Source organism: Oncorhynchus kisutch, linkage group LG9 (assembly GCF_002021735.2).
Source record: "Oncorhynchus kisutch isolate 150728-3 linkage group LG9, Okis_V2, whole genome shotgun sequence".
Taxonomy (NCBI): domain Eukaryota; kingdom Metazoa; phylum Chordata; class Actinopteri; order Salmoniformes; family Salmonidae; genus Oncorhynchus; species Oncorhynchus kisutch.
The window spans coordinates 37,238,061-37,253,395 of record NC_034182.2 but is presented as its reverse complement, the minus strand read 5'-3'; the positions used below and the strand labels follow the sequence as shown (position 1 = coordinate 37,253,395).

General features: G+C 40.3%; 1 protein-coding gene across 1 annotated transcript in view; it reads right to left on the bottom strand.

The window, feature by feature from the left end:
* rbpjb (recombination signal binding protein for immunoglobulin kappa J region b) overlaps positions 1 to 15,069 on the bottom strand; it is an 89,445-nt gene extending 74,376 nt beyond the window's left edge. Inside the window, 1 exon segment of the mRNA XM_031832569.1 lies at positions 14,884 to 15,069. Coding sequence (XP_031688429.1) covers positions 14,884 to 14,903 — 20 coding nt within the window. The 5' untranslated portion in view covers positions 14,904 to 15,069.
* Between the last annotated feature and the right edge of the window lie 266 nt (positions 15,070 to 15,335).

Sequence of the window (15,335 nt, the reverse complement as noted above, 5' to 3'; positions counted from 1 at the left end):
GAATTAAAATGGAAAAAAAAAGGGAAAAGTCAATACCATTCAAGCTGTAGCCAACATTTTTTTTCTCCCCCCACTGTGTGTGCTGTAAAAGATTGCAAAACATGACATGATTCTGGGATGGTAGGAGAGGACGTTGAATGAAATCAAATGAGCAGACAGACAGGGGGATTCACTTCGTGTTTTCTGAATGAAACATCCTGAAACGTAACGGTGGGGCAGAAAGAGCTGACAGAAAGACGGCTGGTTCCCTTGGCGATGCTGAAACTCGCTTGGCTTGAGGAGAGGGGGCACCACAAAACAGTTCTCTCCCTCTCCCTCTCTCCCTCTATCGGGAGAGAGGATTAGCAAGGCCAACAACAACAGGGAACTTGGGCTTCGTTCAACCATGACGCGAGGGTGTTTTTCAAAACCACACCGGCTGATTTGCATCGAGAATTCTTCTGATCTTGTCCTTCTTGAAACAATAACGTGTTTTGAGCCCCAGAGATAAAGTTGGAGCTCACGCAAGCAAATACTGCATTCTCACTTGGGTAAAGAGTAGGGGGGGGGGCGCTTTCCTCCTACAAAGAATTCAATTCTTGTCTGGTGACGGTAAGGGAATAACTTAAAACTCTGGCCCTCAGGCTTTTGGGAATAAGGAAATGCACCCCCAACCCCAACAAGAAAAGGTTAATCAAATACACAAGGTCATTTCCATGTAAAAGGAAACATTAGCATTCAACATGGGAAGCGTATCAAATTTGGTGTCAAATGAAAGCAAAAAGAGTCTATATTTTTTGGGGCATGAAGGCAAGTTTTTCAATCATTTTCCATCCTATAAAATTTGGAATAAGCAAAGGCTTTGAATTCTGGTCACACAGATGGAAAATGGGTCATCTGCAGAAATGATTTGCCTTCTGTAAGAAATATTGCATAGTGTCTGTTTCTGTTACCAGAAACCCACATATCTTTGAGATATTATCTAATTCCTCTCCCCTGTGAGGAGGGAAGATTATGAAAGTTCACAGAAGTTAATGTTTCTCCTGATAACAATTTTGATTATGAATCATTAAGTGATTAAAACATGACACTCTTCCCAAATGGGTAAGAGAGTGACCAACAAAATGTTTTTATCAGTAACAAGAGTGACTACAATTGAATTGGCCACAACAGGAAATCATAGCAGTCACAAACCACAGTTGCAGTAGAGCACAGCACATGCATACATTTAATGTATGGGTGGTCCCGGGAATCGAACCCACTGCCCTAGCGCTGTAAGTACCAAGCTCTACCAACTGAGCTACAGAGGACCACAATAATGACGGATAATTGACATTAACGCCTAAAGGCTAGATTCTGTCGACATACTCATGGTTCACTCAGATCAAATGGTCACGAGAGTGAGGGACAGAGATTTGTTGCGCACCGCACATCACCCACCTTAACTGAGCGGAGGTGGTTCGCATTTTTGAAACTATTTAACTTAAATTGCTTAAAACCTGGACTTTTAAAATGTCATTTTATGAAGCACATCATACCGGCTTTCAAAGTAGACTACCCTAATCAAAATATGACCAGACATTGAGTTATTTAATAAAGCCTTAATATGCCATTGAAACCAGCATCTCTCATCTATTGGTTTTCAAATCAACCATATTTTAATTGTCCAGCAGCCAGAGGCATAATCCTAGTCATATTAGTAACCCTGCTAGTTGTTGATAATCCTAGTTATATTAGTAACCCTGCTAGTTGTTGCTAATCCTAGTCATATTAGTAAACTAGCTAGTTGTTGATAATCCTAGTTATATTAGTAACCCTGCTAGTTGTTGATAATCCTAGTCATATTAGTAACCAACCCCTGCTAGTTGTTGATAATCCTAGTCATATTAGTAACCCTGCTAGTTGTTGATAATCCTAGTTATATTAGTGACCCTGCTAGTTGTTGATAATCCTAGTTATATTAGTAACCCTGCTAGTTGTTGATAATCCTAGTCATATTAGTAACCAACCCCTGCTAGTTGATGATAATCCTAGTCATATTAGTAACCCTGCTAGTTGTTGATAATCCTAGTCATATTAGTAACCAACCCCTGCTAGTTGTTGATAATCCTAGTCATATTAGTAACCCAGCTAGTTGATGATAATCCTAGTCATATTAGTAACCCTGCTAGTTGTTGATAATCCTAGTCATATTAGTAACCCTGCTAGTTGTTGATAATCCTAGTCATATTAGTAACCAACCCCTGCTAGTTGATGATAATCCTAGTCATATTAGTAACCCTGCTAGTTGTTGCTAATCCTAGTCATATTAGTAACCCCTGCTAGTTGTTGCTAATCCTATTCATATTAGTAACCCTGCTAGTTGTTGCTAATCCTAGTCATATTAGTAACCCCTGCTAGTTGTTGCTAATCCTAGTCATATTAGTAACCCTGCTAGTTGTTGATAATCCTAGTCATATTAGTAACCCTGCTAGTTGTTGATAATCCTAGTCATATTAGTAACCCTGCTAGTTGTTGATAATCCTAGTCATATTAGTAACCCTGCTAGTTGTTGATAATCCTAGTCATATTAGTAACCCTGCTAGTTGTTGATAATCCTAGTCATATTAGTAACCCTGCTAGTTGTTGATAATCCTAGTCATATTAGTAACCCTGTTAGTTGATGATAATCCTAGTCATATTAGTAACCAACCCCTGCTAGTTGATGATAATCCTAGTCATATTAGTAACCCTGCTAGTTGTTGATAATCCTAGTCATATTAGTAACCCAGCTAGTTGATGATAATCCTAGTCATATTAGTAACCCTGCTAGTTGTTGATAATCCTAGTCATATTAGTAACCCTGCTAGTTGTTGATAATCCTAGTCATACTAGTAACCCTGCTAGTTGATGATAATCCTAGTCATATTAGTAACCAACCCCTGCTAGTTGGTGATAATCCTAGTCATATTAGTAACCCTGCTAGTTGATGATAATCCTAGTCATATTAGTAACCCTGCTAGTTGTTGCTAATCCTAGTCATATTAGTAACCCTGCTAGTTGTTGATAATCCTAGTCATATTAGTAACCCAGCTAGTTGATGATAATCCTAGTCATATTAGTAACCCTGCTAGTTGTTGATAATCCTAGTCATATTAGTAACCCTGCTAGTTGTTGATAATCCTAGTCATACTAGTAACCCTGCTAGTTGATGATAATCCTAGTCATATTAGTAACCAACCCCTGCTAGTTGGTGATAATCCTAGTCATATTAGTAACCCTGCTAGTTGATGATAATCCTAGTCATATTAGTAACCCTGCTAGTTGTTGCTAATCCTAGTCATATTAGTAACCCTGCTAGTTGTTGATAATCCTAGTCATATTAGTAACCCTGCTAGTTGTTGCTAATCCTAGTCATATTAGTAACCCTGCTAGTTGATGATAATCCTAGTCATATTAGTAACCCTGCTAGTTGTTGCATCTTTAGATCTCCCCTGTAAATTTCAAACAAATATTTTAAACTGGCGCATAGCCTACAGACATCTGTGCATTATAATAGGAATAAATAAATATTATATAAACATTTTAAATCTTAAACGGTTGTTGCATCAGTCTCATAGCTTATTTTTTATGCATGTGCCGAGGTCGTATGTCGTAAGTGGTATTTTGGTTCTGTCATCCCAGAAGTGTCCCAGAGTCTGTTTTGAACAATAAATGTATTTATCTTAATTCGAGCCCTGGAGGGAATTATTTTATAAAAACAAAAGTATTTGGTTGTGATTGTAATGTTGCAATATTTTATAGGCTACTAAATGTGGCCACCCATCCTCCAGGAGAGTGTTAAAGGGGCAGTGTTGTATTTTGAGACAGGCTTGAATATGAGGATAAACCAATAGACAGTGTGTAGCCTACATTTCTGTCTGATTCTCTATGGTAAAAAAAAAGATAGTAATGCATTATATTTTGTAAAGATGCATCCTTATTTGGTGACTTGAGCTTTTGAACAAGTAAAAAATATTTCTCCTACTTTGGTCTGGGCGATATGGGCATACTATTATATCACAGTGTATATATTTATATATTGTAATTTGACAGTATTTAATGTTGTGGAATAATAAAAGTTCTACATTTGCTTTATGAGTAGTGAGTGATCTCAGGGTGCTTTATGAGTAGTGAGTGATCTCAGGGTGCTTTATGAGTAGTGAGTGATCTCAGGGTGCTTTATGAGTAGTGAGTGATCTCAGGGTGCTTTATGAGTAGTGAGTGATCTCAGGGTGCTTTATGAGTAGTGAGTGATCTCAGGGTGCTTTATGAGTAGTGAGTGATCTCAGGGTGCTTTATGAGTAGTGAGTAGTGATCTCAGGGTGCTTTATGAGTAGTGAGTAGTGATCTCAGGGTGCTTCATGAGTAGTGAGTAGTGATCTCAGGGTGCTTCATGAGTAGTGAGTAGTGATCTCAGGGTGCTTCATGAGTAGTGAGTAGTGATCTCAGGGTGCTTCATTAGTGAGTAGTGATCTCAGGGTGCTTCATGAGTAGTGAGTGATCCCAGGGTGCTTCATTAGTAGTGAGTGATCTTAGGGTTGCAACACATACATTCTTAGTGATTGCAATGAGTCTTTCTCCATTCTGATTGTTTTATACTGTTCAATTCAACTTCAATCAAAACAAATTTCAGCACTTTTATCATTTCCTGCACTCAATTGCAGTGGTGGAAAAAGTACCCAATTGTCATACTTGAGTAAAAGTAAAAATACGTTAATAGAAAATGACTCCCGTAAAAGTGAGTCACCCAGTAAAATACTACTTGAGTAAAAGTCTAAAAGTATTTGGTTTTAGATATACTTAAGTATCAAAAGTAAATGGAATTGATCAAATGTACTAAAGTAAAAGTATAAATCATTTCAAAATTCTTATATTAAGCAAACCAGATGGCACCCATTTCTTGTTTTCTTTACGAATAGCCAGGGGCACACTGCAAATCTCAGGCATAACACAAATGCTTTGTTTGTAAGTTTAGTGAGTCCTCCAGATCAGAGGCAGTAGATGACCAGGGATGTTCTCTGTTTAGTGAGTCCACCAGATCAGAGGCAGTAGGGATGACCAGGGATGTTCTCTGTTTAGTGAGTCTACCAGATCAGAGGCAGTAGGGATGACCAGGGATGTTCTCTGTTTAGTGAGTCCTCCAGATCAGAGGCAGTAGGGATGACCAGGGATGTTCTCTGTTTAGTGAGTCTACCAGATCAGAGGCAGTAGGGATGACCAGGGATGTTCTCTGTTTAGTGAGTCTACCAGATCAGAGGCAGTAGATGACCAGGGATGTTCTCTTCATAAGTGTGTGAACTGGACCATTTTCCTGTCCTGCTAATAAGCATTCAAAATGTAACTAGTACTTTTAGGTGCCAGGGAAAATGGAGTAAAAAGTACAGTATTTTCTTTAGGAATGTAGTGAAGTAAAAGTTGTCAAAAATAGTAAAGTACAGATACCCCCCCAAAAAAACAACTTAAGTTGTGCTTTAAAGTATTTTTTACACGACTGCTCAATTGAGAATTTCCACGCTGCCACGTAGGGTTGCACGATATGGGCAAATAATTGAAGACTAATTTTTAACCAAATGTTGCAATTGCGATTTGACTTGCAAAATAGAGCAAAACTGTTAGAATGTAATAGTGGGCACTTCGAATACAGTGTTGTTTGATATGACGACAAATTAAAATGCCAGAGGAGTTATTGTGACAAAATAGGAACTAAAGTGTTGATAAGTGTTTCCTAGGGGACCCTATAAGCTTTGGCTACATTGCATGTTTTCTCTTAGCTACTTCATGTAGCTAACATATTCTTGCTTTGCATATCACTCTTTGATTTAGAAAATACTGTTGCACAAACAACATTCTGAGTTAGGTCTACACCATCACTGGTATTATCAGGCTGTATTACCTAACTACGTTTGCTCTTACTCAGTACATTTATTAGCTAGCTAGCTATTAGCATTAGCGGCTAACAATTAGCATCTCAAGATTTAGGGCAACATGCTAAGCCACGACAAACTAGCTGTTTGCTGATGTAAGAAACAAACTAATAGTGTCATTATAGAACACTAGTGGATTTATATTATGAAGTAAAGTGAAAACAGAATTGTTGCATGTGCTGCATTAACCATGCAGAAGGAACGCAAATGTCTCGCGGTTGAGGAAGATCAAATGCGCTCCTTGAGTGACACGGGCGTGGCTAGGTCTGTGTGGAAAGTGGCACCGAGAGAAAGAGCCCGGTGAGAGATGACTCAAGTAGCGAAGTCAACTATAAAAATTGATATTACATATGGCATGTTTACATTTAACAAACCAAACATTAAAATACCTGTATAGAAGGTAAAGTAAAAGCTCAAGTGCCTAAAAAAAAAAGTTACTGTCAAGCCCTGGCCAGTGTGTAGCATAATAACCAAACATAAAAAGGAGGATATGACATGTTTATATCTTTGTGCATCTATTCCAGATACATCACCGTGAAGGCAATTCTTTTTTTACTATTCCTTTTTCCTTTAATTTTGACAGACTGTCAATGCTGAGACCCAAAGTCTCTTTTCCAGATTAGCCCTGTATAGCACCACAATTACACGTCACAATACAATAAACACATTAAAACAACACATGAATAATTTAGCATTTCTGTGTAGTACAGTTCAAGGACCCATGATGTCATTCTCGGGGCGGCAGGGTAGCCTAGTGGTTAGAGCGTTCAAATCCCTGAGCTGACTAGGTACAAATCTGTCGTTCTGCCCCTGAACAGGCAGTTAACCCACTAGGTAGTCATTGAAAATAAGAATTTGTTCTTAACTGACTTGCCTAGTTAAATAAAGGTTAAATCAATTTTTTTAAATCTGTTACAGTCATTCTGTTTTTGGGGGTGTTGATCCACTGTTCATCTTACTGTCATTCAATAACCAAAATAGATGTTTTCAAACTCCAGTGTCATATCACAGCTGACAACCATTTCTTTCTGCAGACAATCTTAATTCAGAGTAGATATTTAACAGATTTTTAGAAAACATGACCTCACAAAAAAAATTAAAAAAAATACATTTTTACTGTCAATTCTGTTACCAAACTTTGCATCTGCACTCTTTCTCAAGTGTTTTGGAAACTATTTCTTGTTAAAAGCAGATTTCAGCATATAGTTTGTTAAAACGTTGTAATCAATGGTTGTTGCTTGGCAACACTTTAAAGTGAAAGAGTGAGTGTCAGCGTCACTGCAACCCTGGAATTGTACATGACAAATAAAGTAAACCACTTGTTAACCATTTTCTTTTTTTTTTTACATAACTAATGTATGAGATGTACGTGGATTGGGATTATTCTCATTGGCAGACATCCTTGCCTCTTCCACACTCACACTAGCGTGTGGCGGAGGACCAAGTATGGGGAGCGCCAAGCTGGGCGAATGCCAAGCCAAATGACTCAAAAATGTGCCTTTTCATCCCTTGTGTTTCCTCAGAAAGAGATTGAAAGGAAAGAAAGAAAGAAAGAAAGAAAGAAAGAAAGAAAGAAAGAAAGAATGAAAGAAAGAGAGAGCGAAATACAAAAAGAAAGAAAAGAGGAACGGAGAGAAAACAAGACTGAGCGTGATAGGGAAGCATGTCATAACTAGGGCTGTTGCAGTGACCGTATTACTGCCACACCAGCAGTCATGACCTCAGTCAAATTCTACGTGACCTTTGAGTCACGGTGATCTCCTCTTATGCACTCTGGACATGCGTTAGTAGTACTCAACTCACTAACAACCATCAGGTCCTAATGGGCTGGTACTCAGGGCACTATGATCCCTCTAAGCACGCAGAGAGAGCAGCTGACAGTTTAATGAAATATGTTTTGTTGTGAAAACATGTTACTATTGAGGTCTTCAGATTGACCAAAGATAAATAATGGATTTTGTCCGATGGTGTGTGTGTATGTATATATATATATATATATATATTTGGGGCGGCAGTGTAGCCTAGTGGTTAGAGCGTTGGACTAGTAACCGAAATGCTGCAAGATCGAATCTCCGAGGTGACAAGGTACATATCTGTCGTTCTGCCCCTGAACAGGCAGTTAACCCACTGTTCCTAGGCCGTCATTGATAATGAGAATTTGTTCTTAACTGACTTGCCGCTCAGATCCCTTTCGCGGGATCATTTGTCAACATCCGGTGAATTGCAGAGTGCCAAATTAAAATTAAAATTAAATTACTAAAAATATGAAATTATGAAATCACAAGTGCAATACACCAAAACACAGCTCAACTTGTTGTTAATCCACCCGCAATGTCAGATTTCAAAAAGGCTTTAAGGTGAAAGCAAACCATGCAATTTTGAGGACAGCTCTTTGCAGACAAAACATTACAAACAGCTAGCAGCAAAGTAGATTGCTTTTCTGACTTTCGTGACCAATCTAATTAATCGCTTACCTTTGATGATCTTCGTATGTCTGCACTCACGAGACACTCAGTTACACAATAAATGTTTGTTTTGTTCGATAAAGATTGTCTTTATATCCAAAAACCTCCATTTGGTTGGCACGTTTTGTTCAGTAATCCACAGGCTCGTGCGGTCACGACAGGCCGACGAAAATTCCAAATAGTATCTGTAAATTTTGTAGAAACATGTCATATGTTTTTTTAAATCAATCCTCAGGTTGTTTTTACAATAAATAATCGATAATATTTCAACCGGACGGTAGCCTTTTCAATAGAAGAGAGAAAGAAAAGGTCTCACTCCCGGCGAGCGAGCATGCACAAATCTGAGGACATCTGGCTATCCACTGACGCGATGTGATCATTCTCGCTCATTATTTTCAGAATAAAAGCCTGAAACTATGTCTAAAGACTGTTCACACCTTGTGGAAGCCATCGGGAAAGGAATCTGGTTCATATCCCTTTAAATGGAGGATAGGCTTGCAATGGAAAAGAGTAGTTTCAGAAAAACAGCACTTCCTGGATGGATTTTCCTCAGGTTTTCACCTGCCATATCAATTCTGTTATACTCAGACAATATTTTGACCGTTGTGGAAACTTTAGAGTGTTTTCAATCCTAATCTGCCAATTATATGCATATTCTAGCTTCTGGGCCCGAGAAACAGGCAGTTTAATTCGGGCACGTTTTTCATCCAAACATCAAAATACTGCCCCCTAGCCTAAAGAGGTTCATAACTGACTTGCCTAGCTTTCCTAAATAAAAGTTAAATAAATCAAATTAAAAATTTTAAAAATTAATATATATAACAATAACCGGCTGACAAAATTTCATGACCGCCGTAGTCCTAGTCATAACTCAATCAAGTTGAGTCCAACCTAGCTGGTCCATGTTGGCCAATAAGCATCAGGGGATATCGCAATGAAATGAAACCATAGCACCTTTCCAAATCATCCTGGCAACTTTGTTGGGTAAAAACTACAAGTCAGGCAAACTGCATGTTATTCATTGCCTTCCTTCGTTCGATGAATCTGCCTCAGACTTTGGAGAGCATTTACTGAATGAACATCTCTTCAGTAAAACCATGTGTATAGCGCTCAGGTCACAACGTGTCAAACAGATTGGCTCTTTACCAGCATGCATCTCCTCCCTCAACCGATCCTTCAATGCCTCGGCTCAGGTAGAGGAGGGAGTGAGGCGGGGAGTGCGAGAGTGTCAGGAGGGATGAATCGGTGGACCCTTTTAACTCCACCACAGCCCTCTGCCACCAAAAAGGTCACTGCTTCCACATCTGCTCCTCTCCTTTCATAATGTGTGAACTGAAAGAAGAGAGGACCCTGGAGACCGCTTCACTCACGCAAACCTCAAATCCTGTTTCAGGGAACTCGCACACCAAATACACAGACACACACACACTCAGTGACTCACACGTACGCTTAACACAACACACTCCCCAAAGCCACAAACACACAAAAATGCGCGCACACACCACCTCTGTCCATCACAGGCAGGTTTAATGGTTGAAAAGAGGCCTGGCGTTGACTCGACAAAGTCTCCCGACGTACGCCTTTTGGCAAAGGGGTAAAAAGTGTGAGGACATGAGGGAGAAAACAATAATGCGAAAGTTGAATCAAATTGTGTTCCCTGGGGCCAAGCAGAGGCATCATTGTGTTGAAATAAGTGATTCATGCTTTTATCATCCCAGGCGATGCCCAGATTGTGTTCTTTCAGCCAGAGCTGCTAGGCTCACTGGTATCCTCACTGAGGTCAGGAAGAAAGATTGCTGTGTAATCTGATCTTATTCCAGTTTTTCTAACATTCAGAGAGCTGTGTTGAGGAGATAGGCTGCACGTAAGTTCTTCACTGCTTCTCTTATGCTTCTCTTATCAAAAGGACAGATCATGTACAATGCCACATGATACTATTTAGGATAAACTGAGCTGATAGAGTTCAGATATAAAGTACCAGTCAAAGTTTGGACACACTCATTCAAGGGGTTCTTTGTTTTAACAATTTTCTACATTGTAGAATAAGAGCAAAGAAATCAAAACTATGAAATAACACATTTGGAGATATCCAACAAAAGAAGTGTTAAAAAAAAATCTAAATATATATTTGAGATTCTTCAAAATAGCCACCCTTTGCCTTGATGAGACCTTTGCACACTCTTGGCATTCTCTCAACCAGCTTTCACCTGGAATATTTTCCAAGAGTCTTGAAGAATTTCCCACAAATGCTGAGCACTTGTTGGCTGCTTTTCCTTCACTCTGCGGTCCAACTCATCCCAAACCATCTCAATTGGGTTGAGGTCAGGTGGTTGTGGAGGCCAGGTCATCTGATGCAGCACTCCATCACTCTCCTTCTTGGTTAAATAGCCCTTACACAACCTGGAGGTGTGTTTTGGATCATTGTCCTGTTGAAAAACAAATGATAGTAGGACTAAGTGTAAACCAGATGGGATGGTGTATTGCTGCAGGAGGCTATGGTGCCATGCTGGTTAAGTGTCCCTTGAATTCTAAATAAATCACAGACAGTGTCACCAGCAAAACACCCCCACATGCTTCACTATGGGAACCACACATGGGGAGATCATCAGTTCACCTAGTCTACGTCTCAAAAAGACAGGGCGGTTGGAAACAAAAATCGTAAATTTGAACTCAGATTTCCACCGGTCTAGTGTAGATTACTCGTGTTTCTTGGCCCAAGCAAGTCTCTTCTTAATATTTATGTACTTTAGTAGTGGTTTCTTTGCAGCAATTCTACCATGAAGGCCTGATTCACACAGTCTCCTCTGAACAGTTGATGTTGAGATGTCTGTTACTTGAACTCTGTGAAGCATTTATTTAGGCTGCAATTTATGAGGCTGGTAACTCTAATGAACTTATCCTCTGCAGCAGAGGTAACTCTGGGTCTTCCTTTCCTGTGGCAGTCCTCATGAGAGCCAGTTTCATCATAGCACTTGATGGTTTTTGTGACTGCACTTCAAGAAACTTTCAAAGTTCTTGAAATTTCCCAGACTGACTAACCTTCATGTCTTAAAGTAACATCGAGAGCATCCTGAATGGTTGGATCACTGCCTGGTACGGCAATTGCTCAGCATCTGACCGCAAGGCACTAGAGGGTAGTGCGCACGGAACAGTACATCACTGGGGCTAAGCTGCCTGCCATCCAGGACCTCTTCACCGGGCGGTGTCAGAGAAAGGCACAAAAAATTGTCAAAGACCTCAGCCACCCCAGTCATACTGTTCTCTCTACTACCGCATGGCAAGCGGTACCAGAGAGCCAAGTCTTGGACAAAAAGGCTTCTCAACAGTTTTTAACCCCAAGCCATAAGACTCCTGAACAGTTAATCAAATGGCTACCTGGACTATTTGCATTGTGTGCCCCCCAACCCCTCTTTTACGCTGCTGCTACTCTCTGTTTATCATATATGCATAGTCACTAACTATACATTCATGTACATATCACCTCAATTGTGCCGACCAACCAGTGCTCCCGCAAATTGGCTAACCGGGCTATCTGCATTGTGTCCTGTCACCCACCAACCCCTCTTCTACGCTACTGCTACTCTCTGTTCATCATATATGCATAGTCACTTTAACCATATCTACATGTACATACTACCTCAATCAGCCCAACTAACCGGTGTCTGTATGTAGCCTCGCTACTCGTACAGCCTCGCTGCTGTATACAGCCTGTCATTTTACTGTTGTTTTATTTCTTTACCTACCCATTGTTCACCTAATACCTTTTTTGCACTATTGGATAGAGCCAGTAAGTAAGCATTTCAATGTAAGGTACCTGTACTGTGTACCTGTGGCACACATGACAAATACATTTTGATTTGATTTAATGGACTGTAATTTCTCTTTGGTAATTTGAGCTGTTCTTGCCATAATATGGACTTGGTCTTTTACCAAATAGGGCTTTCTTCTGAATACCACACCTACCTTGTCACAACACAACTGATTGGCTGAAACGCATTAAAAATGAAAGAAATTCCCCAAATTAACTTTTAACAAGGCACACCTGTTAATTTAAATGCATTCCAGGTGACTACCTCACGAAGCTGGTTGAGAGAATGCCAAGAGTGTGCAAAGCTGTCATCAAGGAAAAGGGTGGCTACTTTGAAGAACCTCAAATACATTTTGATTTGTTTAACACTTTTTTGTTACTTCATGATTCCATATGTGTTATTTCATAGTTTTGATGTCTTCCCTATTACAATGTACAATTTTACTGGTACTGTACATTAAAACCATCTTAACTTAAGCAAGACTATCAGTAAGCCCCTACAATGTGTTAATTTGTTACACATTTTGCTCACAAACTCAGACATAGTCTTTATATAGCCCATCGCTTACATTTTTCCAATAAGAATGCATATTCTAGAATGCATATTCTAGAATGCATATTCTAGAATGCATATTCTAGAATGCATATTCTAGAATGCATATTCTAGAATGCATATTCTAGAATGCATATTCTAGAATGCATATTCTTATTGGACCCAGTTCAGACTGCCCTCTCATCTCTGCACTAGTGCCCTTCCTCAACCACAACTCCCTGCCCTGCCAACCCTGAGAGGGGGCCTTGTCTGTCAGAGCTGACCCTGAGTGGGGCTGTAGGGGCAGTGTACAGGCCGCCCGGGGTGTGGGCTCTCTCTCTCTCTCATCCCTAGCCTCCAGCCTCGTACCCAGCCACATGATAATAATGACCCCGTATGGCATTCTAACCCCCCCCCCTCCCCCGCTCACTCACTCCATCCCCCGCAGAAAAAAAAGCACACAGCTTTAGTAAATATCATCTGGACAGGTGGCCAGCCACCCAGACCCACCCCGCCTGCCCTCTCTCCAAACAGATATCAGCTCAGGTCTGCTGGAAAGCCCCAAATGAGCAAGCACGCACTTATTGCCCCACCCCCTCCCCCAAAAGGCCCAGCTAATGTCTGTCACCCACTGAGCTGTCTGTGGGGATTACTGACTCCACAGTACAAAAAGGCCTGTGTTAGGCTAATGTGCAGGCAAACCATCGAAATTACTGTTTTGGGTATGGGACTGTTTTTAGCATGGGAGATATCTATAGACCAGATAGCTACTGTAGCTGCTATTTTGATAGTACCTTATAATACATTATAGTAACATTAATAATAATTAATACTAGTTATTGCATCATAAGAGCATTGGAAACTTGGAAAATTAAGCTATAGAGCAGTAGACTTAAGGCAAGCTATGATGACAATACTATTTCCCAGTCAATTATAAAGTCTGGTGACATACTGGCTAAAAAGGCCATTTCATTGATCTTTTTTTTTCTTCCATAAAATAATTACCCACGTTTCATCTCCCAATTGCAAAATATAGCTATAATCAAAGAAATTAGACAAAGCCCATGAAACTGACTAACATTCAAAAAGATTACGAGTCTGAGGTTATCATTTACCTCTTCGCCCAAAAATACAGGGTATTTAGACAGATTAGATAGCTGCCTCTTTTAGGATTGCCTTTCAGAAATATAAGTAGCTTAAAACTAGTTAAATTATCACAGTAGCTAATTTATTATAGCGTTCGCTATTTCATAAAGCGGCGAACCAACGTTGGACAGGGGCGTCACATTTCAGTGGCTCTGCGCTGGCTATCTGACGTTTACGGACCTATATAGAAAGATACAAAATGACATATGTACAAAATTTAAAAAACTAAAGATCCACAACGTGATTTTTGGGGACTTTCGGGTAGTTTCTAGAGAATTGGCGTTAGGTTATGCCCCTAGTTGCGCTCAAAAATAAAATAAACATTTATCTGCACCGCGCATGGAGAGGATATGGCACGGGAAAGCACGGGACTGTTGTATAAACACTTCATATTCGAGTACATTTACGCACCGCAAAACATCGCTTAATCACACGTCTGCAAGTGTATTTACCAACAGTCGATAGAGAAATATCCAGAAAGCTAGCTAGTTAGCCAGCTAACAGCACAGACTTATGAGTTGAACGCAATGTAGGACAGAAAACGATGCCTTGCTTGACAAAGCCACAACGTGTTTCAAGCACAGCGGAACAGTATATTCAATTGCAACATGGTTAGAAGGTGAATTCATTTATATCGTGGGATATATTGTTGAATAAATGTCCTCTAAAAATATTAGACAAACACAACCGTTTATTTTCCCCAACCCAGACCGATTGTACTCGTGTCGTTGCCTGGTGCTGGAAAAGGACCTCAATGCTAGCTAGCTCAAACCCCACAACACCGCACCGTGGTGCAGCAACAGTCAGCACAGTGGAGTAGTCAAACGAAAACACACACACACAATACATTTAGACAAAGAAAATACTTTCCCCGACTGAAAACAAATGGCCATAAATACCCAAATGTGGTCGGCAATCTATGCTCGAACATAAGCAACCAATTCTCTCTGAAAAACTTAAATTCACTTTAACTCCAGTACAACCACCAGCCCTGAATCTCAGACTTACCCTGTCACAACAGGCGCCATCTTCCACAAACTCTCACCAAAACTCCAACACTCGCGATATCTTTTCTCCCTAAGACCAACAATCCGCCGAGACAACAGAAGCAGACTGGCGATGCAGGGACGCTGGAGAGGGGGAGAGGAGTCCAGAAAGGAGGGGGAGGCGGCGGGTTGCTAGAGAGAGTGAGAGAAAAGGGCAGACGCCACAACAATAGGCGTGGGAAACTTCAGACATCACGCGAGACCAGGAAAACTCTCACCATAGACAAGCATGGAGGGATCGTGGAACTATCGCGAGATCGACGTGGAGTGGAGTTGTTGCTTATTTTATAGCGCAGAAATAGTATTCCCACGTGTTTACGGGGTAATAAATTACAGCACCGATTGGAACATAGTTTGGCATAGAATTTTGCACAATGTTGTGAGGAAGCCTGTATTTTCCCAGGCCCCCAGGAC